The sequence below is a fragment of the Rosa chinensis genome, chromosome 5, assembly GCF_002994745.2.
Source record: "Rosa chinensis cultivar Old Blush chromosome 5, RchiOBHm-V2, whole genome shotgun sequence".
Classification (NCBI taxonomy): Eukaryota; Viridiplantae; Streptophyta; class Magnoliopsida; order Rosales; family Rosaceae; genus Rosa; species Rosa chinensis.
In genome coordinates, this window is record NC_037092.1 from 65,514,792 (window position 1) to 65,533,921 (window position 19,130).

At 38.1% G+C, this 19,130-nt stretch overlaps 3 protein-coding genes across 4 annotated transcripts; all 3 read left to right on the forward strand.

Annotated features, from left to right (window-relative positions):
• The first annotated feature begins 9,154 nt into the window (after positions 1 to 9,154).
• LOC112165357 (disease resistance protein RUN1-like) lies at positions 9,155 to 13,252 on the forward strand. 2 transcript variants are annotated; one of them, XM_040506211.1, is made up of 6 exons: positions 9,155 to 9,438; positions 10,340 to 10,478; positions 10,595 to 11,179; positions 11,278 to 12,364; positions 12,528 to 12,803; positions 12,892 to 13,252. In XM_040506211.1, exons 3-6 carry the CDS (start codon positions 10,674 to 10,676, stop codon positions 13,222 to 13,224), a joined length of 2,202 nt encoding a protein of 733 aa, XP_040362145.1. In that variant the 5' UTR covers positions 9,155 to 9,438; positions 10,340 to 10,478; positions 10,595 to 10,673; the 3' UTR covers positions 13,225 to 13,252. The 2 variants fall into 2 exon arrangements, with proteins under 2 accessions (XP_040362145.1, XP_040362144.1); XM_040506210.1 differs by having other exon boundaries at positions 9,156 to 9,438; positions 10,610 to 11,179.
• Positions 13,114 to 15,726, forward strand: LOC121048916. Its single transcript, XM_040506212.1, has 4 exons — positions 13,114 to 13,969; positions 14,097 to 14,738; positions 14,862 to 14,954; positions 15,052 to 15,726. Exons 1-4 carry the CDS (start codon positions 13,253 to 13,255, stop codon positions 15,697 to 15,699), a joined length of 2,100 nt encoding a protein of 699 aa, XP_040362146.1. The 5' UTR covers positions 13,114 to 13,252; the 3' UTR covers positions 15,700 to 15,726.
• Positions 15,727 to 16,975: 1,249 nt separating this feature from the next.
• LOC112163859 lies at positions 16,976 to 17,533 on the forward strand. The gene has a single exon (XM_024300123.1). The coding sequence runs from the start codon at positions 16,976 to 16,978 to the stop codon at positions 17,531 to 17,533; it is 558 nt and encodes a 185-aa protein (XP_024155891.1).
• The last annotated feature ends 1,597 nt before the right edge of the window (positions 17,534 to 19,130 follow it).

Here is a 19,130-nt window from a genome sequence, read left to right on the forward strand (position 1 = left end):
ATAAACTGATCAACCTACTGCAAGTGGCTGAGAGGCATAATGAGGTTCTTTTGAGCAACAATGCCAAGCCCGTTGGGACAAAGAAAATTCCTGAGGCTAATTATGGCAAAGTCAAAGGTGGAAAGAACCCCAATGAAAAGAGGGTTGGACGTGCTGATCCCTACCCACGTGGCAACAATGCACCAAGTGGCAAGGGACGTGGGGGTCGTGGTATGGGCCGTGGAGGCCCTCCCAATGTATGGCGCAGAGATGGTGGTGCTGGCCCTAGTGGTCATGGAAACAAGGTGCAAAGGGCACCTAAGAACCCTTCAGTCAAACAGGGTAGAGTTGGCAATGAACCATGCTATAGGTGTGGAGTCATGGGGCATTGGTACAAGAACTGTCAAGCAAGCAACAGAGTAGCAGCCAATTACAAGAGGTATAAGGAGTCTAAAGAACAAGAGGCTCACTATATGGAAGAAGGAGGCAATGACCCAGACGTCAACCTCACAATTGCAGACTTCAATGGCAACAAGGAACTTGCTCAGTCAATGGATGCTTCAGATTTTGACTGATCTGCTTTATTTATTTTATTTTCCAAACACAGTTGTGAAGGCATAATGCCTCTTTTTTTTTTTAATTAGACTATTACGTAGTCTTAAAGTTTATTTCAATAATTGTTTGATGAATTAGATTTCTGAACAAGACCTTTATTTGATTATCGTTGGCTTATTAATATATTTCGGATTTTATTCTGAAGCACTGAATTTATTCTATTTTTCTGTACTACACATATTCACATGGTTCGAAAAAGCACTATAAAGATGTAAAGCAATACATCTAGAGAAAAATTATTAGAATGAAAAAAAAAAATTATCATTCTACTAAAATAGACATGCTCTAAAGAATATGAGTTATATTTTCAAAATTAATAATATATCCAATTTATTTGTAGGAATGAATCGAGGAGAAATTGAGTGCTTAGTTGATAGTGGGACTACCCACACCATATTAAGGAATAGGCAATTATTTATTGAATTAATAGTCTATAATTCCTCTGTGACTACGATGATTGGATCATCACAAGTAATAAAAGGGTGAGGAACTACCAAATTTTTGCTGCCTAATGGGACAACATTTAAAGTCACAGACGCTCTATATGCACCAAGAGCTAATCGAACCTTGTTAAGTTTCAAAGATATTCGTGCCAACGGTTATCATGTAGAAACACACTGTGAGAATGGAACTGAATACCTTTATATTACCTCTAATGAATGTGGAAGGAAACGCATTTTAGAGAAACTTATGAGTCAATCTAGTGGACTGTACCTCACTACGATTCGGATCATTGAATCATATGTTGTCACCAACAATGAAATGTGGGACACTGACTCATACAGGCTTTGGCATGACCGCCTAGGGTACCCTGGTCGTGACATGATGATCCGTATTTTGTAGAACTCACACGGACATCCCTTCTTTCGAGTGAAAAATAAAATGGGAGAAAAATCCGCCACACTGAAAGGTGTCGGTCCTCGTATTGCTCAAATGCAGCCATTACATTCTGAAGTACCAGAAGCACTACCTCCCTCCCATTATGCCTCATTGACTATTTCAAAGGCACATCACTCGTTTTGCAAAGCCTGCTCTTTAGCAAAAACAGGATCGAGACCTTCCTATGCTAAAGATACAAAACAAAACATTCCATTCTTACAAAGGATACAAGGAGACATCTGTGGACCTATCCATCCAGAATGCGGACCATTCCAGTACTTTATGGTTCTGGTGGATGCCTCGACACGCTGGTCACATGTCGTTTTATTGTCCACAAGAAATGTTGCATTTGCAAAACTCCTAGCACAGATTATACGCTTAAGGCTCACCACCCTGATCACCCTATCAAGTCTATAAGGCTTGATAATGCTGGAGAGTTTACATCAAAAGTATTTGATGATTATTGCATGTCTATTGGGATCGATGTAGAGCATCCTGTACCCCATGTGCATACACAAAATGGTCTCGCAGAAGCCACCATTAAAAGGCTACAGATGGTGGCTAGGGCATTGGTTATGCGCACCAACTTGCCTATATCTGCATGGGGTTATGCAATATCTGCATGGTGGCTAGGACATTTCACACTTACGTATATTTGGTTGCACAGTATATGTGCCTATTGCGCCTCCACAACGCACTAAAATGGGTCCTCAGAGACGATTAAGTATTTATGTTGGATACGAATCTCCAACGATTATCCGCTATTTGGAACCCTTGACAGGCGATCTCTTTACCGCTAGATTTGCGGATTGTCACTTTGATGAGACAGTCTTCCCGTCGTTAGGGGGAGATAAGAAAAAGGATTTTCCAAGGGAACGACAGGAATTGTCGTGGTTTGTTCCCACTCTGTCTCATTTTGATCCCCGCACTTCACAATGTGAAAGTGAAGTGAAAAGAATAATCAATCTTCAGAACGTAGCAGATTCGATGCCTGATGCGTTTACTGATATCGCAAAAGTGATGAGATCACATATACTAGCTGCAAATGTGCCTGCAAGGTTAGAAGTCCCCAACAAGGGGCATGGTAGCGCAGATAGAGGCACTCCAACCACACTTAGTGGAGGTATGGTTGAAGCCGTGGCTCCTCAAAGGAAGAGGGGGAGGCCACTTGGTTCGATTGACACTCACCCAAGGAAGAAGAGGGCAAGTAAGGCACAAACTGATCCATTAATCATCAATATAGAGAATCCCTCTCATGAGATTGTCTCTGATTATAGTTATGTCCATGAATCAATACTGGAGGACGCTCCGATGTTTGAAATGATTCCAGAGAACAAAGAAATCTCAATGGATTATGAGAGTGCGTATGAGTTGATAGAAAGATCTTCCATACACATTGATGATGTATTTGCATACACTGTTGCTCAAGAAATCATAGAGCACGATGATATCGAACCACGCTCTGCTGCAGAATGTCAACAAAGAGCAGATTGGCCTAAATGGAAAGAAGCAATCCAGGCAGAATTAGATTCTCTGACAAAGAGACAGGTATTTGGTCCGGTAGTGCTAACCCCACCAAGTGTAAAGCCTGTAGGACATAAATGGGTCTTTGTTAGAAAGCGTAATTAGAAGAATGAAGTCCTGAGGTACAAGGTTTCTCACAACGCCCTGGGATTGACTACGAGGAGACATACTCTCCCGTAATGGACGTTATAACGTTCCGCTACTTAGTTAGCCTAGTAGTTTCCGAAGGACTGGAAATGCAGCTCATGGATGTGGTGACTGCATATCTCTATGGGGATCTAGATTCAGAGATATATATGAAAGTGCCTGATGGCCTTACATTACCCAAGTCAAGTGACTCTAAACCACGGAGTGCGTTTGCAATTAGGTTGAAACGCTCACTTTACGGATTGAAACAATCCGGGCGGATGTGGTATACCCGTCTAAGTGACTACTTGATTGGGAAGGGATATAAGAACTATGAATTATGCCCCTGCGTATTCATAAAGAAAACAAGTTCTGGATTTGCAATTGTAGCAGTATATGTCGATGATATGAACATAATAGGTACTCTTGATGAAATAAGAGAAACCGCGAGATACTTGAAATCCGAATTTGAGATGAAGGATCTTGGGAAAACTCGATTCTGTCTAAGCCTTGAACTAGAACACCGAGTTTGTGGAATACTAATCCACCAGTCTGCGTATGTCCAAAAGATGCTCAGGCGATTTAACATGGACAAAGCGCATCCTGTTAGCACTCCCATGATCGGTCGAAGTTTGGATGCAAGGAAAGATCCATTTCGTCCAAAGGAAGATGACGAAGAGGTGTTGGGAGCTGAAATTCCCTATCTAAGTGCAATAGGCGCATTATTGTACTTAGCCCAATGTACTCGACCAGACATTGCATTCTCAGTGAACTTGTTATCTAGATTTAGCTCAGCGCCAACGCAGCGTCATTGGAATGGTATCAAGAACATTTTCCGATACCTAAAAGGAACCATTTACTTGGGACTGTTCTTTCCCTACAGAGAGACAAGAGGGACCGCAGATGGAACTGCAATCCCTGAAGGAAATATTGATGGCGAAAGTGCCATTCACTACACCGAAACTCCAAATGATGTTTTGGTTGGTTTTGCTGATGCTGGGTATCTCTCTGACCCACATAAAGGTCGTTCCCAAACTGGTTATGTATTTACCATTGGGAACACGACGATATCTTGGAGATCAACCAAGCAAACCCTTGTGGCTACCTCCTCGAACCACTCAGAGATCATCGCTCTACATGAGTCGGTTCGTGAGTGTGTATGGTTAAGAGCTATCATCACACATATTCGAGGGACTAGTGGTTTGAGTTCTACCACTGAAGAGCCTACTTGCATTTATGAAGATAATGCAGCTTGCATCGAACAGATGAAGCTAGGATATATCAAGGGTGATAATACAAAACACATATCGCCAAAGTTTTTCTATAATCAGCAACAACAGGCCCTCCTCAAGATTCAAGTGAATCAAGTAAGGTCTGAGGAGAATGTGGCAGATTTGTTCACCAAATCATTGCCTAAGACCATATTTGAGAAACATGTGAAAAGCATAGGAATGCGAAGACTTTCCAAGCTCCCCTGATTAATGTAAGTATCAGGGGGAGGTGTAGACGTCAGGGGGAGTCTAAAACACACATGTCATACTCAAATGTAAAAGGTGCGTTGTGCTCTTTTCCTTCGACCAAGGTGTATTTTTTGTCCCACAGGGTTTTTTTTTGTTACCTGGCAAGGTTTTTAGTGAGGCAACAACTCATGCACCATTTCGTCTTTGACTTGGCACAAGGGGGAGTGTTAAAGGAAAAACAGATTATGTGCCTTTGTCAAAGAGACTGACAGAGAGGGAATCAAGGAATCAGTGATTACCATCAATCATCACAATTATAGATCAATCAGCATTCAATATATTTAATGTAATTGATATTTCCGTTGTAATTCTATCCCTATATAAAGGGATTATGTAATGAAATGAGTAGACCATTTTTCCAATTATCGTGCTGATAACGTGTTAAAGTAAAATGACAATTGGAATTGGTCTACTCATTTCATTCATAACCCCTTTATATAGGGATAAGATTACAACGGAAATATCAATTACATTGATGATACTAAATGCTGATTGAGCTGTGATTTGTAATTGCTTGATTCCCTCTTCGTCTGTTTATTTGACGAAGGCACATAATGTGCTTTTCCTTTAACAATGAAAAGAAAAAATTTAAAATAAACCAGCATTGGCCTACAGTGTGTAGGAAGGTTTTTTTTTTTTTTTTTTGCAAGAGTGTATGGGGAGGTAGTTAAAAATAGTGGGGAGGTTCCTCGTAGAAAGTTAGAAACCCACCACATTTCCGCTACATTTGTATTATTCTCATTTTGTTTCGTAAAATGACACCATTATCCTTATAGATTAATTCTGATTTAAAGTATTGTAATATATAAAGGGTAAATTGGTAACATGCGAAAGGGTGGATGAAAACGAGATTGGAAATCGATAAATTTGTAGGTATGCAGAGATTTTGTGTGACCCAAAAAATTAAGATTAGAAATTGATAAATTTGACATTCCCTATTTATTTATAGCGTATCCATTGGTACTATAAAAATTAACCCGATCGGCCATTATTTTGGACATCAAACAAAGTGGTCAACCCTGCTCAACCATGAGGAGATAAACTTCTCAAAATTTTTACATTAGTTGATATAGCTCATACCCACGAGAGTGTGAGAGCTGATAGATCGAAAAAAGAAGTTGCAAATAAACGATTATGAGCATATTAGATTTATGTTATTTTTAGGCTTTAAGGTTGACCTAGTAGATTAAGACCCAAACGATGACGAAAATAGCTGAAATTTTGACCACAATCATTTCTTTTTATCATGACAACATCCAACGGTTGATTTTGATAGAGTCTATTTGCTCCATATTGTTGCTCATGGAAGGTATATGATACAACTAATAAATAAATTAGACAACATTAGTATACATATAAGGATTTTGTGCGATTCAAAAAATCAAAATTAGAAATCAATAAATTTGACGTTACCCATCTATTTATAGCGTATTCATAGGTACTGTATAAAAAAATTAATTTGATCCGCCATCATTTTGACATCAAATAAAGCGGTCAACCCTTTATATGCTTATATTTCCCTAAGAGGAGCGGAACCATGAGGAGATAAACTTCCCAAAAATTTTACATGAGTTGATATAACTCATACCCACGAGAGTGTGAGAGCTGACAGATAGGAAAAAAAAGTTGTGAATGAGCGGTTATGAGCATATTAGTTTCACATGGTATTTAGGGTTTACCTAATAGATCGAGACCCAAATGACGACGAAAATAGCTGAAAATTTGACCATTACCATTTCTTCTTATCATGATAACATCCAACGGTCGATTTTGATAAAGTCTATTTGTTCCACATTGTTGCTCATGGAATGTATACTCTGATATAACTAATAAACAAGTTGGACAACATTAGTAGATATATAAGGATTTTGTGCGATTCAAGAAATAGAAATTAGAAATCAATAAATTTGAAATTACCCATCTATTTAAAGCATATTCATAGGTACTGCAAAAAAAAATTAATCTGATCCGCCGTCATTTCGACATCAAACAAAGCGGTCAACCCTTTATATGCTTATATTTCCCTAAGGGGAGCAGAACCATGAGGAGATGAACTTTCTGAAATTTTTACATTAATTGATATAACTCATACCCACGAGAGTGTGAGAGTGACATATCGAAAAAAAAAGTTGCGAATTTGCGGTAATGAGCATATTAGTTTTATGTGGTATTTAGGGTTTTGGGTTGACCTAATAGATCGAGACCCAAATGACGACGAAAATAGCTAAAATTTTGACCATTACCATTTCTTCTTATCATGATAACATCCAACTGTCGATTTCGATAAAGTCTATTTTCTCCACATTGTTGCTCATGGAAGGTATACTTCATGATATAACTAATAAACAAGTTGGACGACATTAGTAGATATATAAGGATTTTGTGCGATTCAAAAAATCGAAATTAGAAATCAATAAATTTGACGTTACCCATCTATTTATAGCGTATTCATAGGTACGATGTAAAAAAATTAATCCGATCCGCCGTCATTTCGACATCAAACAAAGCGGTCAACCCTTTATATGCTTATATTTCCCTAAGGGGAGCGTAACCATGAGGAGATAAATTTCCTGAAATTTTTACAGTAGTTGATATAACTCATACCCACGAGAGTGTGAGAGCTGACATATCGAAAAAAGAAGTTGCAAATGAGCGGTTATGAGCATATTAGTTTTATGTGGTATTTATGGTTTAGAGTTGACCTAGTAGATCGAAACCCAAACGACGACGAAAATAGCTGAAATTTTGAACATAACCATTTCTTCTTATCATAATAACATCCAATGGTCAATTTTGATAAAGTCTATTTCATCCACATTGTTGCTCATGGAATGTATACTTCTCGATATAACTAATAAACAAGTTAGACCACATTAGTAGACAAATAAAGATTTTGTGTGATCCAATAAATAGAAATTGAAAATTGATAAATTTGACAATACCCATCTATTTATAGCATATTCAAATGTACTGTGTAAAAAAAATTAATCCGATTCGCTGTCATTTCAACATCAAAGAAAGCGGTAAACCCTTTATATGCTTATACTTCCCTAAGGGGAGCTGAACCATGAGGATATAAACTTCTTGAAATTTTTACATTATTGATATTGCTCATACCCACAAGAGTGTGAGAGCTGACAGATCGAAAAAAGAAATTGCGAATGAGTGTATTAGTTTTATGTGGTATTTAGGGTTTAGGGTTAACCTAGAAGATCGAGACCCAAATGATGACAAAAATAGATGAAATTTTGACCATATCCATTTATTCTTATCATGATAACATCCAACAGTCGATTTTGGTAAATTCTATTTCCTCCATATTGTTGCTCAAGATCGGTCACACTACCGCCGGTTATCCTGATAGAAGGTTACCCTCTATTTGACGTCTATTCTTGCGTGGCAGTATGATTGACCAGACTATTGGTACCGTTTTACATAGCCTGGATTATGTTTGGTGCTTCATCAAATGCTTAATTGCATCCGTTAGTGTCCTTGTTATGTTTTATTTCCAATGCCTAGTTGCATCTAATATTGTTCTTGTTATTTTATTTTTTGATGTAGTTTCTACATCGATAAGTTGTAATGTTTCTTATTTTTATTATCAATAATGTGGCTGACTATTACTCTAAAAAAAAGTCATTTTATTTGTTAGGATATGTATTCATTGAAAATATTATCAATATCCAAATATTGCAAATTTCATTCATCGTAGTTTTTTATATTTGTTTGTTCAACTTATTTTTTTGCCCCCACGTAAGTAAATTTCTGCACCCGCTACTAGCCATAATGCTAGTTATTTCTAACGCATATGACTGACGCTTATTGATGTATGCGAATATAAAATTATGTATGCTGAAAGAAACTCAAAAGTCAACATGCTTGATTCCCCGATTACCATTGTATTAGCTTCTTTGGGACAATTCGTTGAACATAAGGCCTTATAACATTTCTTGCTATTTTTTTCCTAGCTCGTCCACACAAAAAAGCAACGTATTATCCAGTATCCACACAGCCTCAAGGAAAAAAGCCAAACACATACATGACCAAAGATACTACGATACATAGAGGTCACATGAAAATGATGAGGCACTCGAACTTCGAACTCTGACTTTTAGGCGTAGAGCAACTATTTTCCCCTAGTAAAGCTCCACAAAAGCTTTGCTTATTTGCTTATACCATTTTGATATCAAGTATTCCGGCCAGTTAGTAATTGAAGTAGTAGATTGGCTAAATTAAATTGAAGATGGACAGCCATGTCCAAACAAGTCCAATTCGACAACATGACACACATGGCTAGGAATAGTGTACTGGAGGTTGAGAACATGATTCAGGAAGAAAAAGGGAACACTGTTATGGGGTAAAGCATAAAGCTATTACTCAAGAAGCAGAGAAAGAGAAAGAATTTGTCCAAGAAAAAAAAAAATAATAAACAACACCCATGATATGTGGTGCGGAAGAAAATGTATATATGGATAACTTGAACCAGAAGAAAGTAGACAGAAAGAGTGACTGTAATTTCCCTGTATGTTCGTCGCTACTTCCAAAAAGGATGCAAGTCTTTCATTTTGTTTATCTATTTCACGGAGGGTGTTTACACTGTTTTTTATTTGGTTAAGTGGACGGCTGGACGCTTGCAGTTTATCTCCATTTCAGATTAAAACAGTAACCGAAGACTCTCTGCAGATATCAGATTCTCTTGGTATTGATCCATCTCCATCAATTATTGAGGAGGGTTCTTGCCTTTCTTCAATCGTTTCTCCAGGATGATATGATATGATATGATATGATATGATAGGTATGTAATTTCTCTCATGTATGCTTCCAATTAAGTCCTGTTTGGATAGGGTGATTTGGAGTTGAGGATTTGGATTTCAGTCTCCCAAATTCAAATCATCTCGTTTGGCTGTCTTCTTTAGTGGGTACTCTCTCTCTCTCTCTCTCTGCGCGTTTCTGCTCAGCCTCCGTAGATTCTTCTGCATTGCCGACGACTCGTTGACTTCGGCGACGGTGGCTGAGCTCTCCGTCGACAACTTCATCCCCTCCGAGTCAAGTTGCAGGTTGCTCTGAAGGCCTTTGAACCAAGTCGACCATCAGTTGGATGCTGTTCTTAATATTGCAAAATCTAGAAATCTTCAAATTTAAATCTTTACATTTTTTTTTTTTCAATCCAAACAGAAAGATTTAAAATACACATATTTCAATTCTGCAGATTTTAAACACATCAGATTTGAAATTCAAATCCAAATCAAAGTTCTGATTCCAAACGGGGTTTATATGTATTTGCTTAAATATCTCCTTGTAATCATAAGTAATTTTTGTTTCACTTTGAATAAAGAACTGAACTTTGTACAAGCTCAAGATTACTGGGAAAGCTCAAGATTCAACACCATATATTCCTCTCTACTACTCATCTGCATGCATTTCTCTTTCTCTGATCAACACTACTCATCTGTATACTCAATAACTACCAATGAAACAATCAACTGTAGGACACCCAAAATGGTTTTTGTAACCTATTCAAACAGCTATGGTTAAGGATTCAACCTGATCTCATACTATATATAGTCTGGGTTTAAGAGTTGCAGTAGAGGTGGTTCCTTAATTTTACTTTATCATAACACATTATTAACTGATCACTATTATGTGACAATTGTTATATCTGTTAACTAACGCCTAACCATCACAATCGATGTCAGGCCGGGGATTGTAATTTCACTTTGTTGGAAGATGATGAGAGGTTTTGCTCTGATCAAGCTTGCTTAGTTTGTGGTTTGTTTCTGTTGAGAGGGTTCCGGTTGGCCTTTGTTCGATCATCTGTCCAGGATGATACGATAGGTATGATCAAAATTTCTGCTATATGCTTCTAAGCAGATTTATATATTTCCTTTCTTATTGATCAGTAAATTTTGTTATTCTTTGAAACTTTGAGTAGAGAATTGAACTTTATATAGCTGCTTCATTTTCAGTGTGTTCCTGTTTCGTCCTCTACTTGGGAAATTGACGGGGAGCTCAATAGACATATATTAATTGATGGGGACTGAATTACCCTCCTCCTCATTTGCCTCTTCTTCAAACACACAATGGGAATATGACGTTTTTCTCAGTTTCCGAGGTGAGGATACTCGTAAGAGCTTTACAGATCATCTATATGCTGCTCTAGACCGAGAAGGTATTTCCACCTTTAGGGATGATGAAGAGCTTGATAGAGGACAAGCCATTTCATCAAATCTCCTGAAAGCCATACAAGTTTCAAGAATCGCGCTTGTTGTTATCTCAAGAAACTATGCTTGTTCGATCTGGTGTCTGGATGAACTCACTACGATTGTTGAGTGCATGGAGGACAGGGGGCAGAGAGTGTTTCCAATTTTCTATGATGTAGATCCATCCGAGGTAAGGAAACAGACCATATGGTTTGGACAAGCTTTTGTCGTACATGAACAGCGCTTGAAGGATGACTTGGAGAAAGACAAGGTGCAAAAGTGGAGAGCTGCTTTGACTCAAGTGGCCAATCTATCTGGATTTCATTTACAGGATAGGTACGTAGCATTTACTAATTGATGATGATTAGATAAATAATAAATCCGATGATAGTTAGTGAAATGCAAGCCAATGCCTCCCCCTTTTTTGCCCGCAGGTATGAGTCAAAGTTTATCCAAGAGATTATGGGAAAGATAGTAAATGAGTTGAGCGGTACAATCCAACAGCCTCATTCAGATGATCTTGGACTTATGGGAATTGACTTTGGTGTTGAGGAAATAATGAATTTATGTTCGGCTACAGATCAAGGGAATGATGTTGTCTTTGTAGGTATATGGGGAATGGGTGGGGTTGGCAAGACAACTCTTGCACAAGCTTTTTATGATAAAATCTCTGATCAATTTCGAGATAAATGCTTTCTGAAAAATGTTAGAGAGATTTCTAGACGAGACGGTATTGTTGCATTAACAAAAGATCTCCTTTACAATGTCTTAAAAAGGATGGATGTGTATGATAGTGAGATAAGGCATAGATTTCGTCGTAAAAAGGTTCTCATCATTCTGGATGATGTAGATAAGTTGGAACAATTGCAAGCATTAGCGGGAAGCAACAATTGGTTTGGTCGAGGGAGTAGGATCATTATAACAACCAGGGACAAACAATTGTTGATTGCTCATCATGTGGACAGATGTTATAAGGTCAAGGAATTGAAAAGTGATGATGGCCTTAAGCTTTTCAGTTGGAAAGCCTTCCAGAATGATCAACCCCCAAAAGATTTTATAGAGTTATCCCATAACTTTGTAAATTATAGTAAGGGCCTTCCTTTGGCTATTGAAGTTTTGGGTTCTTTCTTGTGTGGTCAAAGCCTTCAAGAATGGGAGAGTGCCTTTAGTAGAATACAAGAAAATCTTCACAAAGATATCATGTCTGCACTCAGAATCAGTTTTGATGGATTGCATGAGAAGGAGAAGCAAATATTTTTAGATATTGCATGTTTCTTCAAAGGACAGGACAGAGATGAGGTGACAATATTGTTGGAGGCTTTTGGTTTTGACCCAATCATTGGTATAAGTGCTCTCATTCGAAAATCCCTCATCACTATAGTAGGGAGTAAATTGTGGATGCATGATTTGCTTCAGGAAATGGGTTGGGAACTTGTTCGTGGGGAATGTCACAATGAACTTGGGAATCGTAGTAGATTATGGCAACCGGCTGATGTGCTTGATTTACTGAAGAATCATAAGGTAAGTGAAGCTGGTTTTGTTAGAATAAACATGAAGCTTAGAGAGTCTTCATTTTATATCTTCAGTTATACATAAATATTATTACGTGCCAGTTCCGTATTTTTATTTTACCTATACTAATTAACAGTTTGCAATCTTTGTTATGATTACTATGTGTAAATAGGGATCAGATGCAGTTCAAGGGATAGTCCTTAGCTTGCCTCAAGAACAGAAGAAGGAATTGAAACGTGAGGCCTTGTCAAACATGAAAAAATTGAGATTTCTTAAAATATCTAATGTGGTCCTTCCTCTTGGCCTCGATTATCTATCTACCGAGTTAAGAGCTCTCGAATGGCATGGATATCCTTCAAAGTTGTTGCCAAGAGCTTTCCCATCTGAGAAGCTTGTTCACCTCAACCTGTGTGGCAGCCATATCAAACATCTATGGAAAGGATTCAAGGTAACAATTTTTTCATGCATTTATGGCTTTCAGTAAATAGACTTCATGAGAGCTTATTGTTTTTCCATTTGTTTTTCTTTTTACACAGTGTTTAGATAAGTTAAAATCAATTGATTTGAAGGACTCTGCAAGTTTGATTGAGACACCAGACTTCACGGGTGTCCCAAATCTTGAAAGGCTGACTCTTGAAGGTTGCACAAAATTATCCAAGGTTCACCCATCCATAAGCAATCTCAGACGCCTTAGATTATTGAATATGAAAAACTGTAAAAGCCTTAGGATCACTTCATGGGACATCAGTTTGGAATCTCTCGAAATTTTCAATCTTTCGGGCTGTGCACGACTCAAGAGATTTCCAGAGATTGTGGGAGAAAATTTATTTAGATGGGAGTGCTATAGAGGAATTACCAGTGTCAATTGAGCGTCTGACTGGTCTTACATTGTTGGATATGGCTCACTGCAAAAATATTTTGAGAATTCCTAGTGTCATTTCAAGTTTGACAAGGCTTACAACAATCATTCTTTCAGGCTGCTCTAATCTTATTGAAATTCCCGAGAACATTGGGAATGTGGAATGTCTTGAAGAGTTGGATATAAGCAGAACTGCTATAAGGCAAATGCCATCATCCATTGTGTATCTCAAAAACCTTAAAGAGTTATCCTGGTCAAGGTGCAGTGGTCAAGTTTCTACATCACTGCTCTTTCCCTGTCTTCCAGAAGTATGCGCTGGACCGAACTTCTTGTTGCCTGCTTCATTATCTCCTTTTAGCTCTTTAGTGTCATTGAATTTAAGTTACTGCAATCTGATTGATGGAGCTCTCCCTAATTATATGGACCGCATGTCATCATTGATGCAGTTGAATTTAGGGGGAAACAATTTTACAAGCATACCTGAAAGTATTTCCCGACTTTCCAAGCTTGTAAGTCTTTACTTGAGGGGTTGTATCCTGTTGCAGTCATTGCGAGAGCTTCCATTGAGTATAAAATTGGTTTCTGCATTTGGTTGTATGTCACTTAAAAGTGATTCTGATCAGTATGAAGTATATTGTTCAAAATATGAAAACCAAGTTCTGATTCATAAGCGCACAACATCAACCAGATTTTGCCTTCTCATAACCAATTCACAATTTGCAGCATGGCTGAACAGATATCATGAGGTTAATGAGGTATACCCTTCTCTTTAAATATTTCTCTTCTAAGTCCTTTAAACTGGCCAATCTTAAAATAAGTTGCTGTTTTTTCACACACACTCTCTCTCTCTCTCTCCTTTTTTTTCCCCCTTTTTTTAAGCAGGTGGAGATAAGTTTACCGGTGAGAACTGCATATGGTTTATCACATAGAACTCATGGAAATATTCCATATTGGTTCAACAATAGAAGCAGCAACTTTTCTATAACAATCCCGCTTTCAGAGGACTTGACTAATAAGAGTAGGCTATGGATGGGATGTGCTTTCTATGTCGATTTGGAAGTTAATGAGAATTTTGATAGCAGTCCATATTTCAAAGTCAGGCACAAGTTTGATTGTTGTTTTGATACCATGGAAGGTCCTGGTGACACACAAACTCTATACCACGAGGTAAATGCTAAAGGTGTCCATTTGACTGGGTCAATTGGATATTGGATAATAATACCGCATCTGTGGTTTTCAGCCAGGTTGAATGCCTTCAATCAGTGCAGTAGCATCGAGGCTAACACAACAGTTGATAGCCCATACGTGGAGGTTAAAATGAGTGGTGCCCGTCTACTGTACAAAAGAGCAGATTTTATAGGGTTTATCCGAGCAATAAAATCGATGAATAAACTATCAAGAATTATGCAGAATAACAGTTCCTCTATAAGTCTGTTGGCTGAGGATGGTAGCTGCAAAATTGACTCGAGCATTTTGTTGAAAGAACATCTTAGCTCACTGCCTTCAGATTTAAAATGCTATGAGGTCTTTCTCTATAATATATATTTCATTCAACTTGAAATGCTTCATTATTTACCCAACCATTATGACCTACTCACTTATCTCTTCTTGATCATTTTTGTCGCACATCATATTTTCTTTATTCAGGGGCACGCCGGCTATGCGGGAAGAAATTACTACGTTATTAAAGGCAAAGTCGTTCATCCCCAGACCTCGTCTCTGTTAGGAGAAATCCTTCAGGTCTCTCTCTCTCTCTCTCTCTCACACACACACACACGGGGTCATGGTCAATTGGTCATGGTTACAAATCTAATTCCAATTTCTTTTTATTGAATAGAAATATTCTGGTCAGCACTCGGTGTTTTATACAGAAATTTTTCCTCAATATGGAATTCCAGAATGGTTCTTCAGTGTGAATGGTTCCTCCGCAGCCTTCCCGCTAAATCCTATGAATGGGTGGAAAGGAATAGCTGCATGTGCCGTTTTCACAGTCCTTGACAATTTGGATCCTGAAAAGCCTGACATAGGCTTTGAGTTGAAAATTGGCGGTCGGAATATCAGTGGACCCATCACTGAATCCCTTACTAGTTTGAAGGTTGGTGGTTTCATGGGTATGTTTTATGGATCACGTGGGTCACTTTCACATCTTATGTCATCTGATTGCACTTCCACCATCAAAGTCAGGTTTTATAGTAAGAGCAAGAACATAACGGTGCAGAGTTGTGGGTATCAAATTGTATTCCATGAAAATATGGAAGAATTTATGGAAACAATACTGCAATGTTCAGTCGCATCGCAGACTTCTCAGTTGTCAAAAGATACAAGTAGAGAAGAACCACCGAAAGAAAAGGGGAACTCTCTCTACCCAAATAGAAAAGGAGAAAAGATACAAGTAGAGAAGAAACACCGAAAGAAAAGGAGAACTCTCTCTACCCGACTTTTGAAGTCTCCCTGTAGATCGATCTGTTGCTTCCTGTGTAAATGAACTAATCTCGAAATCATATTTTGGGTATTCTTAGTTGTTGTTTGTCGGCTTTACTTTCTAATCTATACGAAGGATATATAACTCTAACGTCAAGCGTTGACCTGCAACCATGACAATTTTAGCAAAAAAAAAGGAGTCTTGCTAAGCATTCACTGACTTCACTCATTCAAAAAGAAAATCTGAATGCAAAATAATATTTTTCTCCTCTCAATCTTTATACTATCAAAATGAATACAATAAGAAACCATGATCAGTTTCAAAATAACAACTTTGAGAAAATGTTGGTGGCCTGAGAATGTGAATAGCTATAAAGTCTCTATAGTGCACCAACAAATCTGACAACTTCGAAAAGAAAAAATAATAGTTAAACCAAAATTTGGGGTGGGGAGTGTGACAGTGTATTGTGTAATTGCTAATGAGAGGACGAATTGCTACGTGGTTAAAGCTTTATAGGCACCGGGAGTCAATCTTCTAAGGGTAACTCCAACCATAGGCACCATTTGGGGGTGCTATTCTCATTTTAGCACCCCCTTGTTGCACTATTCATATAGGACTCAATTCTCATCTCCAACCATTAGACCTATATGAGGGTTTTATTTTCACTATTCTTGACTAAAATATAATATAAGTATAATTTTGATGAATATTATATTAAAAATATGTTAATTTAATGAAATAAGGTAAAAAAAAATAATTTAACATTTTATCATAATATTTAAAAATTATTCTTATTATTTAATGAATTTAAAAAAAGATTTTAAATTTTTTTTTGTCTGCATATACGACAAAAGTGTCGGCACATACGAGTAAGAATCTAACTATTTAGATCATAATATTTAAAAATTATTCTTATTATTTAATGAATTTAAAAAAGGATTTGAATTTTTTTTTGTCCGCACATACGACAAAGAATCTAACTATTTAGAAGATATTTTGATATTTTGTGTCGGCATATATGCCAAACATACGAATTTCAATGTGATATCAGCGCCACGTGTCAATCTCTAATTGGCTGTCCAAATTACGGTCGAGTCTTTGTCCGCCACGTGTCATATCTTATCTAATGAAATAAACTCAAACCGTCCATAAATATGGGGTCATTATCATCCTCATCTCTCACAAATTCACAAACACTTCTCATATCCAAATCACACAAATCTTTCTTTCTTTTCCATTTTGATTTTGTCAAACCATTTCTGCAATGAATCGTTTGACGAAATGGTTGCAGAAAAATCAAGAAGAGGCCGTCACGAGAAGCCGTCGACAAGCCTTGATGATGTATGCCGCTATCTTGCAAATCCAAACTCTGGAAGATGAGGATTCACAATGGGGTGGTTCTTCAGAAGGTCGTACCTATAAGGCCAGGGATCGAGAGCTGATGGATCTTCGACTCAAAGCTCAATACTTCACGGATCCGTGCAGGTATGAACCAAACATATTTCGCAGGCGATATAGAATGCAACCTTGGGTCTTTGACAAGATGATGCGCGACGTGGCCAACTACGACCCATATTTTGTTCAAACAAGAGATGCTTGTGGGAGACTCAGCTTATCCACTGAACAAAAGCTGACATGCGCCATGAGAATGCTCGCGTATGGCATCACAACTGATTTCTGTGATGATTACCTAGATATTGCGAAGACCACTGTCATTGAGATTTTTGAGCACTTCACAAAAGCAATCTGGAATGTGTACCATGAGACTTACCTCCGCCGACCAACACCGGCAGATTTGCGACGGCAGCTTGACAAGGCTGCAGAACGGGGATTCCCGGGGATGATTGGTAGCCTTGATTGTATGCATTGGCAATGGAAAAATTGTCCCACCGGATGAGCAGGGCAGTATACTGGCTACAAGGGGAAACCCACAATCATCTTAGAGGCGGTGGCCTCCTACGATACTTGGAATTGGCATGCCTTCTTCGGACTTCCAGGTTCCCTGAATGATATTAACGTCCTTGGATGTTCACCGTTATTCAATGACGTATGCACCGGTGAAACCCCTGAAGTGAACTACCAGGTACATAATAGGCATTATCGTCAATGTTATTACCTAGTTGATGGCATATACCCTAAGTGGGGGTCATTTGTACAAGCAATCCGAAACCCGAGGTCGCCGCAGACACAACATTTCACAAGGATGCAGGAAGCATATAGAAAAGACGTGGAGAGAGCATTTGGTATTCTCCAAGCTCGTTGGGCAATCATAAGAAGACCAACTCGTGGGTGGAGAAGGAGAACCTTCAATACATCATGATGACGTGCATTATCTTGCGCAATATGATTGTTGAAGATGAGCATGATGAAGATGCAGCGCAGCCATTTGATCCGGATGATATCCCAACAAGACCAAGGAAAGTAGAGATATATAAGAGACCAATAATGGACACATATGTTGATCGCAATCCGCAACAACTAAATCAATTCTTGCGTCGTTATAGGGAGGTTAGATGTCCAGTGATGAATAAAAACCTCCAAAACAATCTAATCGATCACCTATAGACCATGAAGTTACAAGCTGATCAGAACCACCAGTGAGTTTTTTTTTTTTTTTTTGTGCTTTCAATAAGTGGTCATGTTGTCATGATAAGTGGTCATGGCCTACTTTGGTTGTATTGTTGTGTGGTATGTTTTTACTTTGTGTTGTGTGCTTTTAATTTGTGTGGTGTGCTTTATTATGAAAATAAAAGTTCAATGCTTTTTTACGAAGATGATCTACTCAACAAAATAATTTTTATTATCATAAATTAAAACACAAACCATTCAAAGCAACTAACAATATTAATTACATCCAAGATGTCTTGCCAAGTGGATCATAAGTGGTCAATCATGTGTTGTCTCCTTCAGGGGGTGTAGGATCTTGAAATTGTTCCGGGATGCTTGAAGTTTCGGCCTCCTTATCAATTATTTGTTGTTGCTTCCTCTCCCAATAACTCCTCTTTCTTGGGGTGAAAATTGATGGGCCACTTGCATCGTGCGAGCATCCTCAGCGCGTTGCTCAATTAGTTGATCTTCCTCAAACTGTCTTTGCCTTTGTTGGTACTCGTATTCGGTTTGTTCATAACATTTCTACATTTGAACTCGTAGGCCATCCGCATCCTGCTTATTGCCTTTTTTCTTAGCTAGCTTCTGTGCTTTCTGTCCTTGAGGACGTGCCTTTCTTGATGACAGAAGCTCATCCTTAGTAGTGGTTGTTCCATCGTCATCCAAGTTGACATGATTAGGAACACTAAAGTGGGTGTTTTCCATTGATGGCGTTTTCCCAAACTTTTCCGTATTTTTCAAGTATTGCCAACAATGCTCAAACACAAAATCGCAACCTTCCGAGTCGTAGTACGTTGATTTAACATTCATGAGCTACATATAATATTAAGTAAATAAAATATTAAAAAAAATTTTCTTAGTATAAATCGATGTATAAACTATATTAA